This window comes from Dipodomys spectabilis, unplaced genomic scaffold, assembly GCF_019054845.1.
Source record: "Dipodomys spectabilis isolate Male_0828 unplaced genomic scaffold, ASM1905484v1 ptg000157l, whole genome shotgun sequence".
Classification (NCBI taxonomy): Eukaryota; Metazoa; Chordata; class Mammalia; order Rodentia; family Heteromyidae; genus Dipodomys; species Dipodomys spectabilis.
Window position 1 is genome coordinate 1,074,741 of NW_024870834.1, and position 25,817 is coordinate 1,100,557.

At 53.0% G+C, this 25,817-nt stretch overlaps 2 protein-coding genes across 2 annotated transcripts in view; both read right to left on the reverse strand.

Annotated features, from left to right (window-relative positions):
* The window catches only part of LOC122118796 (cholesterol 24-hydroxylase), a 28,553-nt gene extending 22,933 nt beyond the window's left edge, over positions 1–5,620 (reverse strand). Inside the window, exon 1 of the mRNA XM_042692755.1 lies at positions 5,502–5,620. Coding sequence (XP_042548689.1) covers positions 5,502–5,620 — 119 coding nt within the window. The remainder of the gene's footprint in view (positions 1–5,501) is intronic.
* Positions 5,621–8,108: 2,488 nt separating this feature from the next.
* Positions 8,109–25,817, reverse strand: part of Hhipl1 (HHIP like 1) — a 29,237-nt gene continuing 11,528 nt past the window's right edge. The window contains exons 6-9 of the mRNA XM_042692685.1: positions 21,936–22,081; positions 18,334–18,415; positions 12,223–12,305; positions 8,109–11,487 (exon numbers count right to left, since the gene is read on the reverse strand). Coding sequence (XP_042548619.1) covers positions 10,952–11,487; positions 12,223–12,305; positions 18,334–18,415; positions 21,936–22,081 — 847 coding nt within the window. The 3' untranslated portion in view covers positions 8,109–10,951. The remainder of the gene's footprint in view (positions 11,488–12,222; positions 12,306–18,333; positions 18,416–21,935; positions 22,082–25,817) is intronic.

Genomic DNA, 25,817 nt, shown 5'->3' on the forward strand with positions numbered 1-25,817 from the left:
CCAGAGAATGACAAGAGAAGAAGAATAGAGAGTGCTGGGACAGGGGTAGGGATGGTGGCTGTACCTAGGCTGGGACCATCCTTCTAAGAAGGTGGTCTGTGGCCTGAGAACCTGCCAAGCTGTGAAGGATTTGGCCACATTAATGTCTTAGGGAAGCACATGGCACGCAGTGGGAGTGAGGCTTGAGGCTCTGCCTGATTGCTCATCAATGAATCCCACGCCCCCACCCCACCCCTCACCCCCACCTCCATTTCCACATCCATGAACTAGGATTGCAACACCTCTTCCTTGATTGACCCAGAAAGATGTCCTGGGAATTAAGTAACATTATATCTTTGGAGTCACTTTGAAAGTGTAAGGTGCTACCACAAATATTTACCTGTTACCTGTTACCCCAAACTGCTACCTAGGCACCCCTTCCCACTCACAGGTGAGGAAACTGAGAACACTCCTGATGGTTGAGCTAAGTCCTCACTACCTGAGGTAAGTGTGTGCTGGCACAGTACCAAGGCCCATGTGGCAGGATCAGTGTTGAAAGGGCAGACAGCACAGGGGGGGCACTGAGCGATGTGTAGGGCATTGCAGGCTACTGTCCAGACTTTCTGCTTTGACCTCAGTGATGCAGCAGCTGCTGGAGAGTTTTCAGCAGACAGAGAGAGCATCTGTCTAAGGCTAACATGGATGTTTCTACAGCTGTGCTGACAGTAACAGGGCAAAAGCAGGGACCCCAGTGACCAGAGGGGGCGCTGTGAGCTGGGCTAGGATAAGAAGTCAGATTCTGAATTGGGGGGGAGGGGTGGCTTGGGGCTATGGGGAAATGTAGAGGTGAGAGGCAGCTGGAAGAATGGGAGCAGCAGCCCTTAACTCAGATGAGACTGCAAGAAGATGGGACTGGTGGAGAAGTCTGAGGGCTGGGCCATCCATCCTGGGAAGGCAAGTTTGACCTAGCAGAGGCTGCCTGGGAGGAAAAGAGGGGAAGAGAGATAAAGAAGCAAGAGTAGCCTAAGGAGGAAGGCGGACCCAGCTCTGCCCTCGGCTGCCAGTCATGAGGACAGTGACATGAGGACCAAGAGGTGACATTGGGCAACAGCAAGCAGGTCACGTAAGGCAGATGGAGTGAGGACGCCTGAAGTGGGAAGGACACCTGGAGGCCCAAGGGCAGGGCCTGGCGGGTGGGGGGGGGGGCTTGCTGTTGTGCAGGCGTTGGGAGGGGAGTACAAGAGGTGGAGAGATTGGTTTCTGGAAGCTGGGAACACACGGCATGTTATATAAAAGTGGGAATGATACAGAGAAGGCAAAGTGGTGGCGTGGGTGGGGCAGGGGCTTGGGGACAACATCGCTGAGCAGAGGGGGCAGGCTGGCCTTGGCTAGGACACCAGTGCCCATCCACAGAGCTGCAGGAAAAGGGCACGTGGGCCTCAGGACAGAGGTGGGCAGCAGTGGAGCCTGGGGCAGGAAGTTCTCTCTGGTTGCTCCATTTGCTCAGGGAAGTAGGAGGCAAGAATAAAAGCTGAGCAGGAGGATAGAGGGGGAGGCTCTGGGATTGGGAGGAAGCAAGAAAGCTCAGGGAGAGGAGGCGGGCAAACGCATGGGAGCAAGAAGTGTAGGGTAGCTGGGACAGCTGAGGCCACTTCAGGTGAACGCCTTAAACTTAGGTATCTCTCCTTGGTGGTAGGTGAATCCTGGATGCCATGGGCAATCAGCTGTGTCTTCAGAATAATTTCATATTCTGTCCCTCCCCAAACCATGTATGTTGGGGGGGGATGTTCTCAGCTCTGAGTCATGTGAATGAGTCTGGACCCTCCCTTCCCTCTCAGACTTGCCTGACCCCAGGGCCTCTGCCCTGACTACTGGGGTCCACCTTGGAAGGAAGGAGTGCCAGTATGAAAAGGCAGAGAGTGGAGTGGGGTCTCCACTCCAGACAAGAAAGGGAAGTAGGGCAGGATGCTGGTGCTCACGCCTGTAATCCTAGCTACTCAGGAGGCTGAGATCTGAGGATTATGGTTCACAGCCAGCCGGGGCAGGAAAGTCCATGAGACTCTCATCTCCAATAAACTACTCAGAAAAAGCCAGAAGTGGCACTGTGGCTCAAGTGGTAGCGTGCTAGCCTTGATTAAAAGAATCTCAGGGACAATACTAAGACCCTGAATTCAAGTCTCAGAACTGGCAGAGAAAGAGAAAAGAGAGGGGGGGGGAGGGAGGAGACAGAGACAGAAAGAGAGGAAGGAAGGAAGGAAAGAAGGAAGGAAGGAAGGAAAAATGGGAGCTAGGATGATTCCTTCAGGAGATGCTAAAGAGACCATATAAGGCTGGGGGTCCCTACACGGGGACTGTGGCGCACTGCCCCCCCCATGGACTGCCCTCTCCTCCCTCCCCCCCCCCCCCGCTCTTGCCAGGCCCCTGGAAGCAGCTGGGGTATGGTGTGTAGTCCTGAGAGAAACGGCAGTTCTCTGCACCTGCCTGGCACTTGCCAGCCCATTTACTTTGCTATGCCACTGAGACTGGCAAGGTGGACATCCAAGCATTTCCTATGTGCAGAGAAAGCCTTGGGAAGTAACTATAGCCAGGGGAACTGGAGGGTCCCCCTATGAGACTAGAAGAGGGAGAAAGAGAACCCACAGAATAACTGCAGAGAGTGGTCCACCCTCTAGGATTAAGTGTTTAGGTGAGGACCTCGTGCCAAAGGATTAAGGTGGTGAGTGCCCAACTGGACACCCAAATCGAATGGATGAACTGCCCACTAGGCCTGGGACCCACTCTGCTCCTATGGAACAGCCCCACCTACCAGCAGTTCAGATTGGAAGAAAACTAGCACCGTCCAGGAGACAGAGAAAGAAAAAAAAAACCAAAATCTTTCATCACAGTTATGTCCACACTCTACTAGAAGAGGAAAGACTAACACAGAAGTCTAGAAATGCTGAGGATGGAGACATAAAGCAACAAGCGTTTATGTGCGATCACCAAGTAGGGCCTAAAATTTCAGCTATTCCATGGATCCGTGCTGTAGGATGGTGTAATAAGAACCCAGAGAAGGAGAACTCAAGGAGGACATCATGGAGGAAAGAGACTCCGCAAAATGAGGATGGAGAGTGGAGCTGCAGGCAGAGAGCTTCTTGCCTACAGTCTGGCAAAGCACTGGAACTTGAAGGGACAAATACCACTACTAGAGACTCATTCCACAGGTCTCTTGTCAACCACAGGGTTACCAGTCAGAGTCTAATGACCCAGGGTTTTTTAGTTTGCTTTTATAGTTGACCACAACCAAAGTTGAATCCCAAATCCTTTTATACGCATTGTTCAGTTCACCTCCTTAGACTATACAGAGCCCAACTCTGAGTATAATCAGCCTCCCCCACCTCTTCCACCCTCTCACACATCTGGAGGACACAGATAAAAGTCTTTGATATGGAGAATTCAGCCATGAAAAGGAAAGTAATATAGACACACACTGCCACATGGGTTAATCTTGCAAACAGGATGCCAGGTGAAAGAAGGCAGACACAAAAGCCACCCATTGACTCTATTTATATGCAATGTCCAACTGTCCAATGTAGGCAAATCTATAGAGACAATATGCAGATTGGTGCCAGGGTGCAGGGGTGGAGGGATAGGGGATGAGGGCTAAATTGGTGCAGGGTTTCTGGGGTGATAAAATTCTGGGACTGTGCTTCTTTAAAAAATCACTGAATTGTGCCTTTGAAAGGGTATTTTTATGGTGTGCAAGTTATATCTCACTATTTTAGAAAAGATATGGGGAGAGAAAGACTTGGTTTTACGTCTACCTTCTTCAAACACAGACCCTGCAATGTCTGTAATGCTTGAAGCTCCTGAGTTCATGAGACGGCCCAGCCAGCAATGATGAGTGTCATCAGAATAAACACAAAATTCATTCCCAAGCTGTCAACGACTGATCTGGTTGAGAGGTAGTGTGCCTGACAGAGCATGGACATCTCCACCATTCCACCTTGAACCACTATTTATTAAGTGTCTACCTTGCATTGGCTGGTGCAGCAGTGTGAGATGCCAGGGGATAGCAGCAAAGGAGACAGACACAGGGCCCATGGTAGAGACAAGACACTGAAACAAGGGGTTGCACAGATAATTCCCAAATAACCATTATGCTGTGACACAGAATTACATGATGACCAATATATAATATATTCATGGGTTAAGCAACTCCATGAGGAGTTAGCATTTAAGCCAAGCCTGAAAGGCAGGGAAAGTGGAAAGCAGAGGTGCTAAACAAGGGAACGAGGGGACCAGGAAGAGCTCCCCAAGGTTGGAGAGGGTGCAGGGAGGGCAAAAGAGCCCAGGGAGAGAAGAGTTGACTCCCTATGTCACCAGCCACAGAGATCAACCCTGAACTCACCAAGCAGGAATTTGGGCATCTGTGCTGAAGATGGGTGCCTTCCAGAATGTTCATGTACTGAGAGTTTAAAAAGTGTGTCTAATACCATTGTTTATTCATTCATTCATCCAATATTTATTGAGCAACTGCAACATGCCAAATTCTGGAGATACACAAACAAGCACACAACATTGCTGCCCTCTGGGGGCTCACATTCTAAAGGGGGAGACAGACAGTCAACAGGTGAATGGACAGTCAACAGGTGGAAAGAGGGTGACTTCAGGCATGATGGCCCCACAAGGAGTGTGGGGTAGGTGGGCTTTGCAGAGGGTTGGTGGGAGAAGGCCTATTTGACATGAACACAGGAAGAAGCCCCTCTCTGCCCAAGCTGAAGAAAGAGGAATAAAGGCATGGGGTTTGCTGTTGCCTGGAGCAACAGGAAAAGCGGGGTATGGGTCCAGATGGGGCTCTGGGAACTCAGCAGGGGCCTTGCTGGTCACGTGTGGACTTAGTTTGGAACTGGTGGTTTGGGGTTTTAATTCTAAAGTAATGCGTTGAGGGGGTCGTTGGAGCAGAGACATGACATGTCTACCTAAGCTTCAGAAAGGTTGGCTTCTGTGGGGTGTTGGTAAATTGGGTGGGGGCCAAGGACAGGATGGAGCTGCTGAGAGGACAAACGGGCTATCCCAGGACAGAAACAGACAGGGGAATGTGACCGAGTGCGTTCAGTACTTGGACCCTGCGCCAGTTCCACCGTGAAGAGCACCCGCTTTTGGAATCTGGCTGACCTGGAGGACGGTCGTCAGGCTGATCTAGGCTTACCAACCGGGTGACCTTGGGTAGGTGACTTCGCCTCCGCGCGCCTCAGTCTCCTCGTCTGAATGATGGGGTGACAATAACGCCTACCTGCCCGGGGCTGCGGCTGCCATCGCGCCCGCGGGGCCCGGCCTGGCGCGGTGGGCGCCCGGCAGCCGCGGCGGCGGTGAGTAATTCGTTACTAAGAATAGTTAGCGCCCCTCTCCTGGCCTCGGTCCCCCGGCGGCCGCGCGCGGAAGGCGAGGCTGGACCCCCGGCCCGACGCCGGCTCGCACGCGGTCTCCCCGCCCCCCGGCCGAGCGCCCCTTCCCGGCCCCCGCCCCCACCCCCCGCTCACCTGGGCCGCGGCGGCCCGGGGATGTGCTCATAGCGGCTGCGAGCGCGATGCACGAAGGTGCAGCAGAGGCCGAAGGCGAGCAGGACGGCGCTACCGAGCAGCAGCAGCCCGGGGCTCATGGCTCCGGGTCAGGCCCGGCCGGGGTCGGCGCGGGGTGCCGAGGGGGCGGGAGGCCGCGAGCCGACTGGGCTGTCAGCGCCGAGCGCCGCCTCGGCCCCAGGCCCGGCGCTCGCCAGCACCGCCCCCGCCGCTCGGCTCCGCCCCCGCCGGCTCGAGCCCTCCCCCGAAGCGCGGACCCGCCAACCACGTCTCCGCCTCCAGCTCCGGTTCGCAGGGCCCGCCCCCGGCAGGCCACGCCCTCACACAAGCTCCGCCCTCACCACTACAACACCCCCGCCTAGACCCCTCCCAGATCAGGCAGTCTCCACAAATTACAACTTCGCTTCTGGCTTAGATCTCCGGGGCCCCACCCATCTCTGACTCAAGCCCCGCCCTGACACCAGCCCCGCCCAGAACGCGTCGTCCCTGGCAACCCAGATTGCTCTGCGCGTGCAGCCCGGGCGGCTGCACAAAGTCCCGCCAGCTGGCTCCGCCCCTTTGGCGCCTCCAAATAACGGCGTCTCTGCGCGCGATCCCAGGCCCCTTCCTTCCTCGCTCAAACCTTTTGAACCCCCACTTCTGCTGTCGAGTTTCCGTGTTCCCCAGGGCTCCAAAGTCGGCTGCCCTCAGCGGGCGCCCCCTCCCCGGCCGGCCTGTCCGCGCCAAGCCGCTGTCAGGCGCCACGCGCCCCAGCGGCGGTAACCGGGACCCCGCGGGACGCAGCGGGGCCTGTCTGTGGGTGAGGACACGCCGGACCTCGAGGCTGCTCTCTGGGAGTCCGAGGCGCTGCTGGAGCCTCCGGGGCCCAGGGAAGCTCCGGTCCCGAGCACCTGTGGTTAGACTGGGTGAAATCTAGGTCGGAGGGACAGCCTCCGTGGAGAGCGGAACGTGGGTGCCGTGTGGTCGAAGGGTCATCGGGAACCGCGGCCGGCGTCTCCAATCCCCCCAGGGACCGAAGAGCCCAACTCGGGGCTTCTTGGTTCGCAACCCCAGCGCCCCCTCCGTGACATGAATGATGAGGCTAGCCAGGTGTGCCCACGCCGCGACCAGATAAAGACCTTCCGGCCTGCGGAGGGCGCACTGGGCGTCAGACGCGGCTGGATTTCTGACACAGGCCGGTACCAGCTAGGTTTGGAGGTCGTTAAAACAGTAAACCAGTGTACTGCCCTTCACCAGAAACTCGGCAGTTAGGGGTGATGGGGCTGTGAGGTGCGGGAGAGGGTCAAGCTTTAACAGCCGTGCCCGGCACGGACATCGCAGAGGCTGGTCAGATCTGGACGCCAGTCGCCCATCGGTCCTGCACCAGGACTTGACCTCCGAGCTCCCAGTAGGGCTGAGGGACGTTGGGTTGCTCCTGCGCCCTCGTGTGGCAACAGAAAGCAGTCTCAGTGCGCTCAGGCGACTTCAGGTGGCTTTGGCTCTGGGTGAGGTGGTGGAGGACAGAAGTTGCCTATCAGATAGGGCTGTGAAACCAGGGTTTGGGGAGATTTTTAAAGGAGGACAAAGCTGCAAGAAAGAGGGAAGATTAGCTATTTTTAAAAAAGGGGGGCTGGGAAGGTGGCTCAGTGGTAGAGTGCTTGCCTTGCATGCATGAGGCCCTGGGTTCGATTCCTCAGCACCACATAAGCAGAAAAAGCCAGAAGTGGTGCTGTGGCTCAGTGGTAGAGCGCTAGCCTTGAGCTGAAATGCTGAGGGACAGCGCCCAGGCCCAGAGTTCAGGCCCCACGACCGGACCCCCCAAAAGAAAAAGCCAGAAGTGGCGCTGTGGCTCAGTAGTAGAGCACTAGTCTTGAGCTGAATGCTAAGGGACAGCACCCAGGCCCAGAGTTCAGGCCCCACGACTGACAAAAGAAAAGTGGCCATGTTTAGTAGCCAGTTTGTGGAACTACATCCTGGGATTATAACCTCTGGAAGCTGAGTGGAGGCAATTTTGGATTTTGTCTCTTGGGGACAGGGCCAGATTCTGAATGGCTCTGGTGACAGTCTGAAGCCCCACCTGAGCCAGGCATAGAGCAGTCTCAGGGTACACTGCCTGGATGATGCTGTGCCCTGACCCCAGGACTATGAGAAGGGTGGGTGCTAATATTGTCTGGCACTGGCAGGTCACACCAGAGACATCAGGCTTAGCACAACCATTTGTGTCCCCAAGGTCTCATCTACCCTGTCTTATTGCCCCTTTGATACTTCTGATTTTCCTGTGGAAGATACAGGCAGCATACTAAGGCTGACTCTGCTTCCTGTCTAGGAAAGGGCCCTCAGCCCTGTTCCCAGAAGGGCACTATGTAGAGACAGTGCCCAGCCATCTGGCACTTCCCTAGGCTCATCCAGACTAAACTGACCCAATATGGAAGTCAATGGCCACGTGTGGGTATATGGCTAGTCCCAACTTGGAATGTACACACAAGATTTCATAAATACCCCCAAGAAGTTGTTCTAAAAGGTCACCAAATAATAGTTTTAGTACATTGGGTTAAATAAAACATACTACAAAACAATGTTCACCTGTTTTCACTTTTAAATGTGTCTATTGGAAAAATATTAATTGCCTGTGTGGTCTGTAGACATCTATGCTGGAAAAGAAGTACCAAAATTCAGTTCCCCAGACCTATTGAGTCAAAACTGAGGTGTAAGCAGCCCGTTAGATGATTCCCAGGCTAGCAAAATAAGCTGCTATACTGGGAGCAGCCCTGGCAGCCACAGTCCATGGTTCAAACAAAGCAAGCTAGTGGACTACTCCAGTTCCCAACAGGAATTGTTGGGGAGGAGCAGAAGGGAGACTCTGGAGCGGCTGCCCTCACTTGGGCACAGCCTGGCAAGAGTCCAGGGAAGGAAAGGCTTTTGGTGCTGGGAAGGTGGGTCTTTGTTCACAGGCTGCCTCCAAAGCCCTGGAGATCAGTTCATAACCACCCTGGGGATGGAGAAGAGAGACAGGGCGAAATCAGCCAGCACACCAGCAAGTGTTCATAAAAGCTAGCTCTTAGCAAGGCAGGGGCCCCAAGACACAGACCTGAGTTCTCCATGTTGGCCTGAAGGGGCTCTCTGCTTCCCATTCTGCAGATCTCTTTCCAGGTCATTCTGGTGCGACCCCTCCACAGAGTGTGTGCCTCCTCACTGTGTCTTACACAACTGGCAGCTGCCAGCATAGATGCCACCAGCCTGAAACTAGCCTTTCTGTCCAGAAAGCCACCTGGAACATTCAGGGCATGTTTTCCAAGATTCTCATTCTTTTATAATGTCAATGAGGCTGTGAGAGCTTATGTGATAACCCTCAGGTTACCAAGCCAGAACTGGAGCTGGGTCTCCAGCCAACTCCAACCATTAAATGTCACCATCAAACATTTACAAGATTTCCCCAGGTACCGTGGGGGAACTGGAGTTGTCCACTAGCTTGCTTGACTTGAACCATGGACTGACTATGGCTGCCAGGAACTAAGGAACAGGTAGCTGCCCAAGGCCCTGAACTACCTGAGGGCAGTGGTTGGGGACTTGTGATTTCTTGGGCTGGTGCTCCTGGAGGCAGAGCCACAGCAAGGCCAAACCTTCAGCTCTGGGCTGGGGGACCCAGAACTAAGTTGCAGAATGCTGGGCAGAGGCAGTTTCTCCCTGGGAACCCGACTCAGGCGAGGTTGGCTTGGTGAATGAATGGATTGGTAGGTAGAAAAGGGAGCTTTTGGGTCAGCTCAGGCACCAACCCCAGAGGGGTTGAACCTCACCAACCTCCTCTCTGGTCACCGAGATACAAGAAATCCAAGAGAGCAATAGGAGAAAAATCCTGAGAGGTCTTATAAAAAGTGCTGGGAGCTGAAGAGGAAGGAGGTGGAGGAAGAAAATCAATGAACAAATACAGGCATGTAAGTGGCTAGTATGACTTTCTAGATCCCCATTTACCAAGCATCAGAGAAATGAAACGGTTAGCCTCCACCAATCCTCAAGCCCCAAGCATATCTGCTTTCTCGACTCTCCACCAAGCCCAAACCTCTCATCTGGGTAATGTCACCCTTTGCATCCATACCAGTATTGATGACCTGAGCCTCACTCCTCCAACTGCACAGTGCCCCCTCCCCCATTCTCAGGTACAGAAATCCTGGGCTCCAACTACCACTCTACTTTGCTGTGATAGCTGCATAGCTTCACCCTGAACCTCACCCTTTCCCTTCTCTTTCATTTCTACAAATGCTCAATAAACCCTTCTATGTCAGAGAACCTTGAACCACTTCCTCTGCCTAGCACATGACCAGTCCTGCCATGAGCTGGCTCAACTCAGACCCCCCAGACCCCCTGCACAGGTCATACCCTGTCTTCAAGATGTGTGAGTCAGGTGAGTCATCTGCCCCCATGCCCCTGCTCCGGAGGCTGAGCCCAGCTGTCCCGAGCTCCCAGGCACCTGGTCAGGCTGGGGACCTCAGTGACCAGGGGAACTTCTTCCTCATGGACAGGAAAGAGGTTGCAGGCCTGTCCCCTGCTCCCTCACCCCAGCTCCCACTTACACATGGGGGTGATTATAAACAGTCCCTTTGTTGACACAGCCTTGGTGACAGAGTCAACCCCTGGGTAGGACTAGAGGTGTCAGAGAATCCCCTGAGATTTCCCATCAGGGTAGGGATGGAGATGACAAAGATCTGGACACAGCCTTGCTAGTGGAGGAGTCCCCTGCCCCCGTGCTGAGCCCGCATCCCTGGCAGGGCACAGTGAGCTTCCATCCCAGGGGCAAGAGAGGCTGCAGAGGTGGAGGAGGCTGAGTTACTTCCCCAGGGTCCTTGGTCTGGGCTTGGTATGACGATGGAGTCTGGCTGAGCAGGAGGCTTGCCAACACAAGGCTTCAGAGTCCCCCTGGTCCTTCCTTACTGCTGATGGCTGCCCACACTCTCCCAGGCAGCCTGACCTTCTGGTGGGCAGCCATGGTCCCGGCGTACTCCAAACCTGTCCATGGGAGGGATTCTCCTTGTCTGGCAGACTGCTTTCCTGTTTTCCAGTGGCTCCGTCTGTGTACCACAGTTTGTGGTCTTTGGGGCCCAGTCTTCGGGTCATGCTTGAGCTGGTCTGGGCAGGGCAGGCCTGGCCTCCAGACCTCCTCAGTTGCACCAGGGATCCTATCTGCTTCCGGAGGGATGCTGCCCTCTCCCCTCGGAGTGCCATGATGGAGTGTGTTCCTGGGCCAGCTGGAGGGTGTGCCACACACAGTGACCACGCTGGCCTGGCACACTTCTGCCGTCAGGTCTACAGAAGACACACGGGGAGAGGCATGGGTGCAGCAGGACCGCTCGCTCCGCAGATCTAGGACAGGCTCCGAGCACCTCCACCAGGTGACCCGCACGCAGCAGCACGGCCCAGCCGAGCAGCCCAGGCTTTGCCTACAAGTCCGGGTCTTTGTGGCTGCACACCACGCCCGCGTCCTCCTGGTGCCCGCAGTTGTGCGTGCCCACGCCGGCGTGCGCGCACTCCAGCAGGCTGCGCTCGTGGCCGGTGCACCGCACATCGTCCAGCAGGATGGGCAGCGCCCGGCCCTCGCCAAACTCGGCGCGTTTGGCGGCTCGCACCGCGTGGGCAAAGCCCAGCTGGCGACACACGACCGCAGCGGCCTTGGTGTCCCACGCATCGTCGCACACCGTGCCCCAGCGCCCACCCGCGAACACCTCCACGCGGCCGCGGCCGGCGCTCAGCCCGGCGGGCCGCACCAGGCGCACGGCCCCGTGGGAGGGCGGCGGCACCGCGGTGCTGGGCCGGCCCCGCCGCCGTCCACCGCCCCTGCGGGACCCTGGCCGCCGCGTGGGCCGGGCAGGCCTCGAGGTGGGCACCGGGGGAGGGGCCGTGGGGCGTCTGCGACGGGGTGCCTTGGTGGGCGCGCGTGCTGTGGGTCGTGGGGTGCTCTCCGGGGTCCAAATGAACTCTGCGCACAGGAAGAGCATGTGGTCAGGGGGACCCCGCTGCCCCACCTCGGTGCACCTTCCCTCCACGCTGCCCTTCAGTGTCTTGGTGCCCTTGGTCTGTGCCCACGCCTCCCTCCTCACCCATCCCCTCTAACTGGAACCCTCCTGGGGAAAGTCTGGACACCCTCTGTCCATCCCTCCCACCAACTTGGCACAGCTAAGTCCTTCCCTTCTGTGCCCTGCTTGAATCCTGCCCCTTGGGGTCACCTGCCCACTCCTGGAACCTGGTTTAAGGAATTGTGACCAGTCCAGCAAGACCCTTTTTTTTTTGGGGGGGGGTCAGTCATGGGGCTTGAAGTCTGGGCCTGGGTGCTGTCCCTCAGCTCTTCAGTTTAAGGCGAGTGCTCTACCACTTGGCCACGGCGCCACTTCCAGTTTTCTGGTGATTTATTGTAGATAAGAGTCTCACAGACTTTCCTGCCTGGGCTGGCATTGAACCATGATCCTCAGATCTCAGCCTTCTGAGTAGCTAGGATGACAGGTGTGAGCCACTGGAACCTGGCAAGACCCACTTTTATTACAGGTCTGCCTCTTAACTCCGTGTCTGGTGAGTGCCAAGCATGGCCTAGGAATAGAGGCCCAGGAAAGGCATCGAGTGGTATGGAGCCCTGGTAGAGACAGAGGGCCAGCAAGATGCCTCAGGCAGGAGTCCCTCTCTCCCCCACCCCCACACAGACCCCAAGGTGGCCACTTACTTTCTTTGGGCACAAAAGGGATGAGGTGGCTCCTCACCTTCACCTGGGCAGGGTGGATCTGACACTTGCCGGGGGGTGCCCGTCTGCCAACAACACGGAAATCATGAGTTCTGCCCCAGAAGCCTGTCCCGAGGATCTCCCCATATACCTGCCCTGCCTCGGTAGAAAGGAGGACAGGCTCAGCAGGTGTGGACAGGAGCACAAGAAACAGGTGCCCACGGCTGGGAAGGTGGTTAAATGGTAGAGCGCTTGCCCACCATGCATGAAGCTCTGGGTTCGATTCCTCCATACCACATACACAGAAAATGCTGGAAGTGGTGCTGTGGCTCAAGTGGTAGAATGCTAGCCTTGAGCAAAAGAAGCTCAGGGACAGTGCCCAGGCCCTGAGTTCAAGCCCCAGGACTAGCAAAAGAAACGAAACAGGTGCCCTGCTGCCATGCACCTCAGCATCCCTGCCCACGCATGGCCCCTGGATTCTCAGAGCCAGCCCCAGGAACCACAGGCCCCACGGCAGCCAGCTGGGTACTTGCTTGGCCTCTGCCTGCTGATGACTGGAGGCTCACTCCCCCAACAGCCTTTGGATTGGGTGTGTGAACAGCATTCTCCATGAGACGGAGTCTTTTTTTTTTTTTTTTAACTGGGAATGGTAAGACCAGCTTAGGGACAAAGTGAGTGGGGGAAGGGACAGTGGGAAGCCAGACGGGCGGTGAGGGGCCTGGGGCTTTGAGAACTAGGAGAAAAGCCTGAGAAGGGTTGCCAGGCTGTGAGCTGGCTCCTTTACCATGTTCCTGTGCCAGCGGCATGAGGAAGGAATGGAATCCCATTCTGATTAGTTTTTGGCTGCTGATCTGTGATACTCTGAATGAGACCGACCCTGTTCCCAGACTGCCCCAGGCAGACCCAGGGCTTCAAGAGGCATTCCCAGTACAGGGTGGAAACAGCCACGTGACGCAGACTGGTCTTCAGAAGGGCCTGGAGGAGGAGGAGGGACAGACTGCCCTATGCTTTCAAAGCTAGACGAAGGGAAGTGAGGGGGATGGGGAAGGGGGACTCCCTGCTCTGACCCTATCCATGCCTTTCACATCGGCCCCAAGTTCCTGAAGGAACTCATAGGTGAAAAAGAAAACGAGCTGAGCACCAGTGGCTCACGCCTGTCATCCTAGCTACTCAGGAGTCTGAGTCTGAGGATCATGGTTCAAATCCAGCCCGAGTAGGAACATCTGTGAGACTCTTACCTCCAAAGAACCACCAGAAAACGAGTGTGGCTGTGGCTCAAGTGGTAGAGTGCTAGCCTTGAGCTGAAGAGCTGGGGGACAGTGCCCAGGCCCAGAGTTCAAGCCCCACAACCGACCAAAAAAAAAAAAAAAAAAATGGAAGTGGCACTGTGGATCAAGTGGTAGAGTGCTAGCCTTGAGCTGATGAGCTTAGGGACAGAGCCTAGGCCCAGAGTTAAGTCCACAACCAACAAAAAAAAGGAAAACTTTGCATGCAAAAGTGGAGGAGGGAGGTTAGATGATGGATGGATGATAGATAGATAGACAGACAGACAGACAGACAGACAGATAGACAGATAGATAGATAGTGGGCCCAGGTGTTCTGGTGAGACATTGAGGGATGACATGACCTCTTTCCCTTCTCCCTCCATTCATTTTCCAAACCTTCCTGGCCTCCAGGACATCTGGGTGGATATCAAAAAGTGTATTTATTCCAAAACACAAAAAACGAAAGAGAGGAGGGCCAAGGGGTGAGGGAAGAATCCAGCCCATTTCTGACCTGAAGCAGGAGAACCCCAAGTGTCACTGGGGTGATGTCATCCCACAGGGACAGCCAGCCAAGGAAGGAAGAGGATGTCAAAAGCACAAAGGCAGCGGCGCAGCAGAGGTGGCCCCGGGGGAGTTACACACTGCAGCTATGGCATGCTTGCCTAAAGAATCATTCTTTAAAAAACAATGGTAGGGCTGGGAAGGTGGCTCAGTGGTAGAGCGCTTGCCTTGCATGCAGGAGGCCCTGGGTTCCATTCCTCAGCACCACATAAGCAAAAAAGAGCTGTGGCTCAAGTGGTAGAGCGCTCGCCTTGAGCTGAAGAGCTGAGGGACAGCGCCCAGGCCCAGAGTTCAGGCCCCACGACTAGACCCCCCCCCAAAAAAAATGGTAATAACTTCAAACTGTAAGGAAGAGGGAAGATAGTTTTGGTTCAGTGACTCAGCAGAAAATGACCAGCCCTAAAAACCACCTCCTTGTAAGGGCTGCAACATGGAAACATTTACGCAAAAGGAGGACAGATGAATAAGAAAGAAAGCAAAGTCTGTGTGTGGTCAGAAACAAGGTCATAACTTCCAACACCTCGCAGCGGAAGATGGATGGAAGCTCAGGGAACCAGGACAGAGGGATGGGAGGAGGGGAGGCTTATGGTTTTTATGATACAAAGACAAAGTTAGGTGGTTGATTAATTTGTATTTTTGTATGCAATAATGATTTTTTAAATTAAATAAAAGACGGGGCTGGGAAGGTGGCTCAGTGGTAGAGCGCTTGCCTTGCATGCATGAGGCCCTGGGTTTGATTCCTCACCACCACATAAGCAGAAAAAGCCTGAAGTGTTGCTGTGGCTCAAAATGTAAAACACTAGCCTTGAGCTGAAGAGTGGACAGCGCCCAGGCCGAGTTCAGGCCCCACCACCAACAAAAAAAAAAGTACCAGGTGCTTGTACCTTTAATCTACCTACTGAGGAAGCTGAGATCCAGGGGATCACAGTTCAAAAGCAGCCTGGGCAGAACAGTTTGTGACTCTTACCTCCTAAAAGCAAAGCTGGGGGTGTGACTCAAGTAGTAGGGTATCAGGTCAGCAAGAAAACTGAGCAAGTATGAGGACCTGAGTTCAAACCTGGCTACTGGCAAAACACACTGGAGCAGAGCTATGGTCAAATGATAGAACACAATAAGTAGTACACATCTGAGACAAGCAGAAAAGGTCAGATAAGTTGATGTTAGGTGAAATGAACCCCAGGATAAGTATTCAAATGTTGTTTTTTTTCTTGCGATTGTTTCTAACACATTTATAAGATGATTTCTTTGTTGCTTTGTATGTCCCTCCCCCACAGTATAACTCCTGCTTTCACTGTATTGGATGTTGGTATAATTTGTGGAGGGGAAGGGCAAAAACAAATCGTTTAAATAGGGATACAGGTGGAGCCATTGCAACAATGAGATGTACAAGTCGAAAAACGAACTTCACAACTTTGGCTATGGAGGGGGGGAGGGAAGGGAGGAGGTGGGGACAGGGAAGGGAAGGGATGGGAGGGGGAAACAGAGGAGGCAACAATGCTTGATAAGAAATGTACTCATTACCTTGCCCATGTAATTGTAACCACTCTGTACGGTATTTTCACAATAAAAAAAAATTTTTTTTTAATGATAGAACACCAGCCTTGAAAAAAAAACAAACAAGCAAGAGTCAAGGTTCTGAATCTAAGCCCTAGTTCTAGCACAGGAAGTAATACACAGCCAGGCACCGGTGGCTCACACCTGTAATCCTAGCTACTAAGGAAGCTGAGATCTGAGGCTTGTGGTATGAAGTCAGTCTGGGCAAGAAGGTCCATAAGACTCTCATCTCCAATAAACTACTGAGAAAAGGCTGGAAGTGGTGCTGTGGCTCGAGTGGTAGTGTGCTAATGCTGAACAGAAGAAGCTCAGGGACAGACCAGGTTCAAGCCAGGATGAGCCAAAACAAAAACAAAACAACAAAAACCCCCACACATATACCATCAACACCATCACCATGAACACCACCACCAACACACACACACCACCACCAACCCATACACCAACACTGCGACCACAACCAATACCACCATCAACAACACATTCCACAATAATAAATAACAATAATAAAAATAGTGTGGTAAATAGAAAAATTTGAGAAGTTGTCATGCACTGGCGGGCCACAGAGACAAGATGGCAAAATAATAGCGAAAGAATATGGATGAAGAACAAATTAAAAAAAAAACTTTGGGGGGGATGGGGGATGCGGGGTGCGGGGTGCCGGGGGGGTGGGGGGAGATGGGAAGGGATGGGAAGGGGAAACAAAGGAGGAGGCAACAATGCTTGATAAGAAATGTACTCATGGGCTGGGAAGGTGGCTCAGTGGTAGAGCACTTGCCTTGCATGCCTGAGGCCCTGGGTTCGATTCCTCAGCACCACATAAGCAAAAAAGAAAAAAGCCGGAAGTGGCGCTGTGGCTCATGTGGTAGAGCGCTAGCCTTGAGCTGAAGAGCTGAGGGACAGCGCCCAGGCCCAGAGTTCAGGCCCCACGACCGGACCCAAAAAAAAAAAAAAAAAAAGAAAGAAAGAAATGTATTCATTATTTTGCCCGTGTAATTGTAACCCCTCTGTACAGTATTTTCACAGTTAAAAAAAAACTTTTAAAAAAACTAGGATTTAGCTAATACTAATGTGCCAATATTGGGTCATTAGTTGTGTCAAATGTTTCCTGGTCATATAATATGTAGTATAAGAGCACTTGGCCCTGAGTTCATGCTCTATTACTGGCACTGAGAGTGAGAGTCAGAGACAGAGACAGAGACAGAGAGACAATAGGTGTTTGGGGAATTGCTAAGCCTATCTCAGCATTCAGGGTCACTGGACTCAAGTGGGTAGAGCTCTTATGGGGGGTGGTTCTGTCCAACATCAGCCATTCTTTTTTTCTTTCTTTCTTTTTTTTGTCTGTCGTGGGGCTTGAACTCTGGGCCTAGGTGCTGTCCCTATGCTCTTCAGCTCCAAGCAAGCACTCTACCACTTGAACCATAGCACCACTTCTGGTTTTCTGGTGGTTTGTTGGAGATAAGAGTCTCATGGACTTTCCTTCCCGGGCTGGCTTTGAACCATGGATCCTCAGATCTCAGCCTCCTGAGTATCTAGGATTACAGGCATGAGCTATCGGTGCCTGCCTTTCATCAGCCCATTCCCGCAATACAACCTCAGGCTTGGTGCTGGGGTGAGCACCACCCTTCCTGGTCCAAGGGTAAGTGAAACAGATTGACCAGGAGCCATAATTCTAGGGGCTGAGAAGGAGCTCTAGAAAGACAATCATGGGCCCATTCATCAGACACCCCAAGTCTGGCTCCAGGCCCTCCCAGGGCCTAAGCGAATGCTAGAGCTACAGAGCACAGCCTGAGCTCTGCAGATTCCCAGCAGGTGAGAAGCGTCCTGCAGCTGAACATTTCAAAACCCAGAGAGGAGGAGATAGCCAGAGGAACAAGTAGGTTGGGGAAGATGCCTGGGGGGAGTGGACCCAAGGCACAGAGGGCACAGCACCAGGGGTTTGGGGCCAGGCTCTGCTGCTGGGGCCCTGGGGCAGGCCTTCAGACCATTTCTGTCCTAAAAAATGGGACAGAACCATACGTTAACCAGTAAGTTACACATGTAAGTCAGAGCATGGTGGGTCTCCCCAGGGGCGGCCTTCTACCTAGAAGTATGCCAGGTATTGGTGGCTCACCCCTATAAACAGGAGGCTGAGATCTGAGGATCCTGGTTCAAAGCCAGCCCAGGCAGAAAAGTCCATGAGACTCTTATTTCCAGTGAATCACCAGAAAAGCCAGAAGTGGAACTGTGGCTCAAGTAATCAAGCTCTTGCCTTTAGTTTAAAAAAAAAAAAAAAGCTAAGGGACAGTGCCCAGGCCCTGAGTTCAAGCTCCAGTACTTTCACAAGAAAAAAAAAAACAAAAACTAAATAAAGTAGCGGTAGACTAAGATGCAGTGCAGTGGGTGGAAAAGGCTTTCCAAGGCCTTGCAGGTTCTAGCAGGTAGCCCCACGGAGATCAAAGTGACAAGCAGGTAGGAAGACACAGGAGAGTGTGGGAAGGACATAGGCTCCAATGGGAGTCACCAATTCAACCCTAGCTGGAGAGAGCTGTTAGGGGGTGGGTAGGCCCTGTTTTAAGTGCTGGGTCTGCCCCCTCTCCAGTGGGGTGAGCTTCCTTAGCCACTTCTCTCTGGGCCTTTGTTTCCTCATCTGAAAAATGGGGTGTTGGGGTGTGGAGAGGGTGGGTGATGTCACAGAGGCGCGCTCTCTTGGCAGACTGTACAGGCTCAGTCAGTGCCCAGCGCAGACACTCACCTGGACGGGTCGATGACCTTGTAGATGACCCCTCGTGCGGCCGTGGCGCTTGGCACACCGGTGGACATGAAGTACAGCCCCCCTTTGAATAGTCAATGAGATAGCAGGTGAGAGGGCTGCCTGGAAGAGGATCTGGGCCAGCCCTGCCTCCCTAGCTCCTCCCTTCCCATTCCCCTCTGCCGCCCTGAGGGGTGTGTCCCAGGGCAGCCCAGCCACCCAGTCCCCAGAACTGGACCTGGAGGATGGGAGAGGCAGCCACATGCAAGCAAGCAGCCAGGCTGTCAGTCTCTCCGCCTGGCCTCATTCAACCTCCACGCTCCACCCTTGCTCCCTGTCTGGATTCATGCTTAGCACCTCACCCTTCTGGGTAGAAATGGGGTCCAGGGCCCAGCTCCTGGTGACCTACAGGCACAGGTGGCATGCTGAGCCTCAACTTCCCTTTTTTGTTTTGTCGGTTGTAGGGCCTGAACTCTGGGCCTGGGCACTGTCCCTCAGCTCTACAGCTCAAGGCTAGCGCTCAACCACTTGAGCCATAGCACCACTTCCTGCTTTTTCTGCTTATGTGGTGCTGAAGAATCGAACCCAGGGCCTCATGCATGCAAGGCAAGCACTCTACCACTGAGCCACCTTCCCAGCCCCCAGCTTCCTTGTTTTTAACAGGTATGCCTCACAGGATGGAGGAGGCCAAGAGTGTCATGACTGTTAATTATTATCACTCTGATCACAACCCAGGCCAGGTCCTGTCAGCCTCTCAAGGCCAAGGTCTCTCCACTAACCAAGGGGCGCCTCTCAGGCAGGGGCAGAAAGCACTTGGCAGGAGTCTAATCTGAAGCTCGTGCCCTTCACTGGCCTGCAGGACTTCCAGCAGCTCTGCGATGGTGCTATTCAGGAGCTTTTCTACCCCTGGTCAGGCCCGTGGTAAAAAAGTAGTGATGTGATAATGATGCACCAGTGGCTCACCCTGTAATCCCAGCTACTTAGGAGGCTGAGATCTGAGGAACATGGTTCAAAGCCAACCTGGGGAAGTGGTGCTGTGGCTCAAGCAGTAGAGTGCTTGCCTTGAGCTGAATAGCACAGGGATAGCGCCCATTCAGAGTTCAAGCCCCACAACCGACCAAAAACAAAAAAGCCAACCTGGGCAGGAAAGTCTGTGAGACTCTTATCTCTAACTAACCACCAAAAAGCCAGAAGTGGAGTTATGATTCAAGTGGTAGAGTCTTGAACACAAAAGCTCAGGAACAGTGCCCAGGCCCTGAGTTCAAGCCCTACGACACGCACAAAAAAAAAAAAAAAAAAAAAAGTAGTGCCATGAGTTTGAGCACCTGGAGGGGGTCATGTCCCCCTCATGCTACACAGAGTCTCAACTACACAGTCCCAGGATTCTATGTCACCCTACATGACCCCACTCAATTACCAATTGCCTATTCCCAGAAGACGTACTTCAGTATGCCATTATACAAATGAAAAAAGACAGGTTCAGAGAAGCTAAAAGATTTGTTCAAAGTCATACAGCTAGTGAATAGTTAAGCCAAGGTCAGAACTCAACCAAGTCAACTGCCTCAAGATCAAACCAGCATCCAATGGGGCTTGGGAGCCCAGACACAAGCCACACGCAGCTTGCTGTCACGATTCAGCCAAACTACAACCTCTGTCCTTGTAATAGGGTAGCAGAAGGCCCCCTCCCAGGGCTGGGCAGAGAGGGGAGGAGGAGCTCCCCAAGGAGAGGCTGATGCAGAGGGTAGGAACATGGAGGAAAGCATGTCCCCAAAGACATCTACAACCCAGGGGGCTGCCTGGAGATGGCACAGGAAGCAAAGGACAGAAAACTGGACTGGGTCAGTTCCCCAGAGAGAAAGACTAAAAGGCTAGCTTGCATCAATGGGAAGTGCCAGCCGGCTGAGTGGCATGTGGAACCTAAGCCCCACCCCCAGCAGGAACACTAAGCCTGCTGGGGGAGTAGGAAGAAGGGGTGCAGGTTACCAGGGAGATGACAGCCTGAAGAGTGGGCTGCCCGGGCACCATATCTGTCAGTGCTATGGATTTCCTGTGCATCTGCAGACTAACCACCTCCCGCTCCGGCCACTTTTGGGGAGAGAACCCAGGAGCAGCCTGTTTCCTCTGGCTGGGCAGTTGTCACAATGACACTCCAGTCTCTGGAGCCTGGGCCCTCTGCTTGCTGCTGCTTTGGGCTGAAGAACTTTCTCCATGTCTTCACTTGGTTGGCCAACCTTGAGGTTCTGCTCTGGACACAGTGCCCCACCCTCAACACCAAGTGTAAATAGGCAGCCTCAGTTTCCCCATATGTAAGGTGAGAGGGCTGGAGGGACCAGCCTGACTCCAGGGCTCCTGGCAGCCCTGATCTGCTGGGAACTTGACCCCAGTCCCCTGTGTGCACAGGTCCTGGTTGGCGCTGCCCAGGCCCTGTAGGGTGCACTGCAGTGTGGGTCTCTGTGAGCGTAGATGGGGCTGGAGGACGCTGGGCCAGGCACAGTGCCTGGTTCTTCCGTTTGCAAGTGTCAGAAGAAACTAGAGGGCTGTGAGCTGGGAGAGGCTGGTGTGCCCGGGCCCCAGCACTGGTGCCTTCCAGGCGGGGCCACTGTGTCCCATGGCCTGGCCAACTCACAGGTGCCTCCCTCCTGGTTTTCTGTTACCCAGTGGCACTGGGAATTTTGTTCCAGGCCCTACATCTGGGGCTGGGGAGTGGCTGCTTCCAAAACACGTTCACCCCCTACAGACCAAGAGAAAGGATTTTCCAGGGCTGTAAGAGCTCTGGGAGGACAGTGGGGCTGGAGCTGCCCTTTTGGAAATTCAGATTCAGATGAGATCAGGGTGGGGAATGGCTCAAGGAAAGTTTCCCAGACTCTGGGCCCTGGGGGCTCTGGGCACTGGGCCCCGCAGGGGATACCTTCCAGAGGCGGTGGAGGGAGACGTTGCCTAGAGACTCTGCCAAGCATCCACCAGGGCCTGCTGGGGGCCCCTCCGCTTTTGTCATGGAACAATCCCAGGCCCAGGACAAAGGAGGAGGCTGGAAGAGCATCCATCCCCTCTTCCTCTCCCCTCCCGCCTCTGTTCTCTGAAGAACAGAAAGCGCAAGAGGCTGGATGTAGGGCTCACTAATATAAAAGGTGCTGTCCACCTGCCTTGAGGTGACAATGTGGCTTTTCCCAAGTGACCCAAATAAATCTGCCACCAAGGGCCTCCCATCCCACCAGACTTCTGGAAGGTGGAGGTGTCTGGGAAGTGTCCTTCTCTTCCTGCCTGCCAGTCAGCTCTCCAGATCCTCCCTCCTGCTCTTGTTAATATTACACGTGCTTTTTCTGCTCTCATCTTTTTCTGTATGCCCACAGTGGGGGGGAGGGGAGGAGGGGACATCCCTCATTTTCTAGAGGAGGAAGGGGAAGCTCAGAAAAACCAGGGCTTACCCAAAGGAGCGCACTCAAGGTCTCAGAACAATCCCCTCCCCTTCCTGGCCCTCCCCAGGGGAAAGGTCATTTCAAGCCTGAGATGTCAACCAAGTTAGAAGCCAGATTCCAGGTAGATAGATGATTAGAGGCCTACTCCAGCATGGGCAACAGAATGGAGAGGGCCTAAGGAACACTCACCAGCCTCGTCCTCTGCAAAGGAGATGATGTGAGGGTAGTAGTTGTTGATGAGACCTGGGAATGCACAGGTCTGGCCACGGCCCATGCAGAGCTCATTGTACTGCCACTGACCTGTCCCTGGGGTCTCTCGGAGGGACATCAGACGCCTGGGACAAAAAACAATGTCATGCTGGGTATGGTACACAAGCCAGCCCAACCCCAAATCCATCCATCTATCCATTGTTCACCTCACCTACCTATGTACTCATCTACCTATCAATCACCATCCATACACACACACACACACACACACACACACACACACACACACACACACACACACACACGGCCATCATTCATCCATTCATGCATCGCTTTACTCATTCATCCATCTGTCCATCCATCCATGAATCCACTGATCCTCCATTCATCCATCCATCCACCCACTCAACCGTCCAGCCATCCACCTACCCACCCCCTCCCATCCATCCATCATCCATTCTTCTACACATCTCATCCATGCAACCACGTGTAATTTTTAGGGTCCAGTGCAAAATGAGCATGCAGAGCCCCTTATCCAAAATTTCTTAAGTATTTCAGAATGGCAATGAAAGTATCAAGCCAAGTGTGAGCCTTCAGTTCATGAGGCCATGAAGCCGGTTCTGGGATGATCTGTACTGAGCATTTCCCAGACAGACACAGGGATGAAGGCGCCCAGCCGGCTCCTGGCCCCTCAGCTCAGTCCAGCCCTCTGGCTAGCAGGAGGCCCTGTGCAGTTGAGATTTGACCTCAGCACAGAGCACAGGGTGGAACCCAGGACTGTGCTCATTCTTGGAGCTGCCTACATTTGAGAGTGGGATGTGCAACTTAATCCTAGCGACTCAGGAGGCTGAGATCTGAGGACCTCGGTTCAAAGCCAGCACGGGCAGGAAAGTCAGTGAGACACTTATCTCCAATAAACCACCAGAAAACCAGAAGTGGCGCTGTAGCTCAAGTGGTAGAACGCTCGCCTTGAGCTGAAGAGCACAGGGACAGTGCCCAGGCCCAGAGTTCAAGCCCCACGACCGACAAAAAAAAAAAAAAAAAATAGTGTTCCTCCTCCCTCCTCTGCTTGTCAAGGAAGTCCTGCTCCAACTTCACCTGCCTTCCCTGTTCCTCGGAATGATGGAACAGTGAGATGACCTTAAGTCTAGTCATAATCTTGAGAGAATGGAGCCCAACTCACAACTGGCTCAGAAGGAGGAATTTCATCCCTCTCCTCTAACACCAGACTGGCTATGACTCACATGCACAGGCACGCGTGCATGCACACCATACACAGGGATCTCAGTGTCTGGGGCGGCACTGACCTGGAAATTAGGAGCTGAGTCGCAAGGCTGCTGAGGCCACTATGATCAGGCCTATCATCAGCAACCCTAGCCAGCTCCCTGTCTGCAGCAGGGTGCCCTTGTAACAGGCAACTCAAAAGATGCTTTGGAGCCAGGCGCCGGTGGCTCATGCCTGTAATCCTAGTTACCCAGGGGGCTAAGATCTGAGGCTCACCGTTCAAAGCCAGCCCAAGCAGGAAAGTCTATGAGACTCTTATCTCCAATTAACACCAGAAAACCGGAAGTGGCGCTGTGGCTCAAGTGGTAAAGCATTAGCCTTGAGCTGAAGAGCTGAGGGACAGCGCCCAGGCCCAGAGTTAAGCCCCACCACACACTCTCTCTCTCTCCTTCCCTCCCTCTCTCTCTCTCTCTCTTTCACACACACACACACACACACACACACACACACACACACACACACACACGATGCTTTGGAAACATGGCATCTCTCAATAATAACCTTAAATATTAATGGACTCAATTCTCCAATCAAAAGAAATATAGCAACAGATTGGATCAAAAAACAAGACCTGGAAGTGGTACTGTGGCTCAAGTGATAGAGCGCTAGCCTTGAGCTGAAGAGCTCAGGGACAGCACCCAGGCCCAGAGTTCAAGTCCCAGGACCAACAAAAAAAAAAAAAAAGAACCAAGACCCTGGGCTGGGAAGGTGGCGCAGTGGTAGAGCTCTTGCCTTGCATGCATGAGGCCCTGGGTTCAATTCCTCAGCACCACATATGCAGAAAAAAAATCTGGAAGTGGTGCTGTGGCTCAAGTGGTAGAGCACTAGCCTTGAACTGAAGAGCTGAGGGACAGCGCCCAGGCCCAGAGTTCAGGTCCACGACTGGACCCAAAAAAAACCAAGACCTATCCATTTGTTGTCTCTCAGAGATCCACCTCACAGTTAAAAACAAATTCAGAGTGAAGGGACGTAAAAAGATTTTTCATGAAAATCCATACTTCAGGAAAGCAGTAATAACCATACTGATATCTGATAAAAACAGATTTTTTTTCATTAAAATCAGTACAAAGAAGCTGGACACTGGTGGCTCACGCCTGTAATCCTAGCTACTCAGGAGGCTGAGATCTGAGGATCGAGGTTCAAAGCCACCCCGGGCAGGAAAGACTATGAGACTCCTATTCCAATAAACCACTAGAAAACCAGAAGTGGTGCTGTGGCTCAAGTGGTAGAGCGCTTGCCTTGAGCCGAAGAGTTGAGGGACAGCGCCCAGGTCCAGAGTTCAGGCCCCACGACCGACCAAAAAAACAAAAACAAAATAAAATTAGTACAAAGAGACCAAGAAGGTCATTTCATAGTAATAAAGAGAATGATCCATGAAGAGGAAATTGCACTAAGCAATGGAGAAGCTAACTAGGTGAAACAAACACTTCTGAACTTACAGAACAGGAGAGACCCCAGCACAGTAACAGTGGGAAATTTTAACATGTCACTCTCACCAAAGGACAGGTCAACCAAACAACAGATAAGCCAAGTCTCTGAATTAAATGAAACCATAACCCAAATGGACTTAACAGCAACAGAATATTCCACGCAACAGCCACCCAGGTCACATTCTTCTCAGCAGCCCATAGAACATTCTCAAAAATTGATCAGATCATAGTACACACAAGGAACCTAAACAAATACAAGAAGATGGAGATGACTCCTTATATCCTGTCTGACAACAGCAGACTCAAACTACTTCTCAACAACAAGACATATTGCAGAAAACACTCAAACACATGGACACTGAATAACATACTACTGAATAACACCTGGGTCATGGAAGAAATTGGAAAGTTCTTACAATTCAATGAAAATGAAAGCATATCACAAATGGAATCTCTGGGATTTAGCAAAAGCAGTGCTAAGGGGAAAGTTTATAGCTCTAAGTGCACACATTAAAAAAAAAGAAGAAGAAGAAGCAGGCTTAGGAATGTGGCTTTGTGGTAGAGCGCTAGTCTAGCTTGCATGAAGCCCTGGGTTCCATTCCTCAGTACCGCATACACAGAACAGGCCAGAAGTGGCACTGTGGCTCAATGGTAGAGTGGTAGCCTTGAGCAAAAAGAACAGTGCCCAGGCCCTGAGTTCAAGCCCTAGGACTGGGAGAGAGAAAGGGGGGGGGGGGTGGGCAGGGGGAACAAAAACAGAAACAGCTCAAGTAAATAATCTCATAATGCAACTAAAACTGCTAGAAAAACAAGAACAAACCAAGCCCCAAACTACTAGAGAGAGAGAGAGTAAAGGTTAGGGCAGAAATCAATAAAATAGAGACTAAAAAACTATATATAAAATAAATGAAACAAGAAGCTGTCTTTTTGTAAAAATAAAATTGACAGACCACCAGAGATTGATGAAGAGATGAGATTCAGATCAATAAAATCAGAGTTGCCACAGGAAACAAAGATCCAAGAAATTCAAATGAAGGAAAACCTAGCAGAAATAGGCAAACTTCTAGAGAGATACCAGTGACCAGGGCCCTCTAGCTCTGCCTGCTGCCAGTTGGTGTAGTGGTGAGGTCCTGGACCTCTGAGGAGC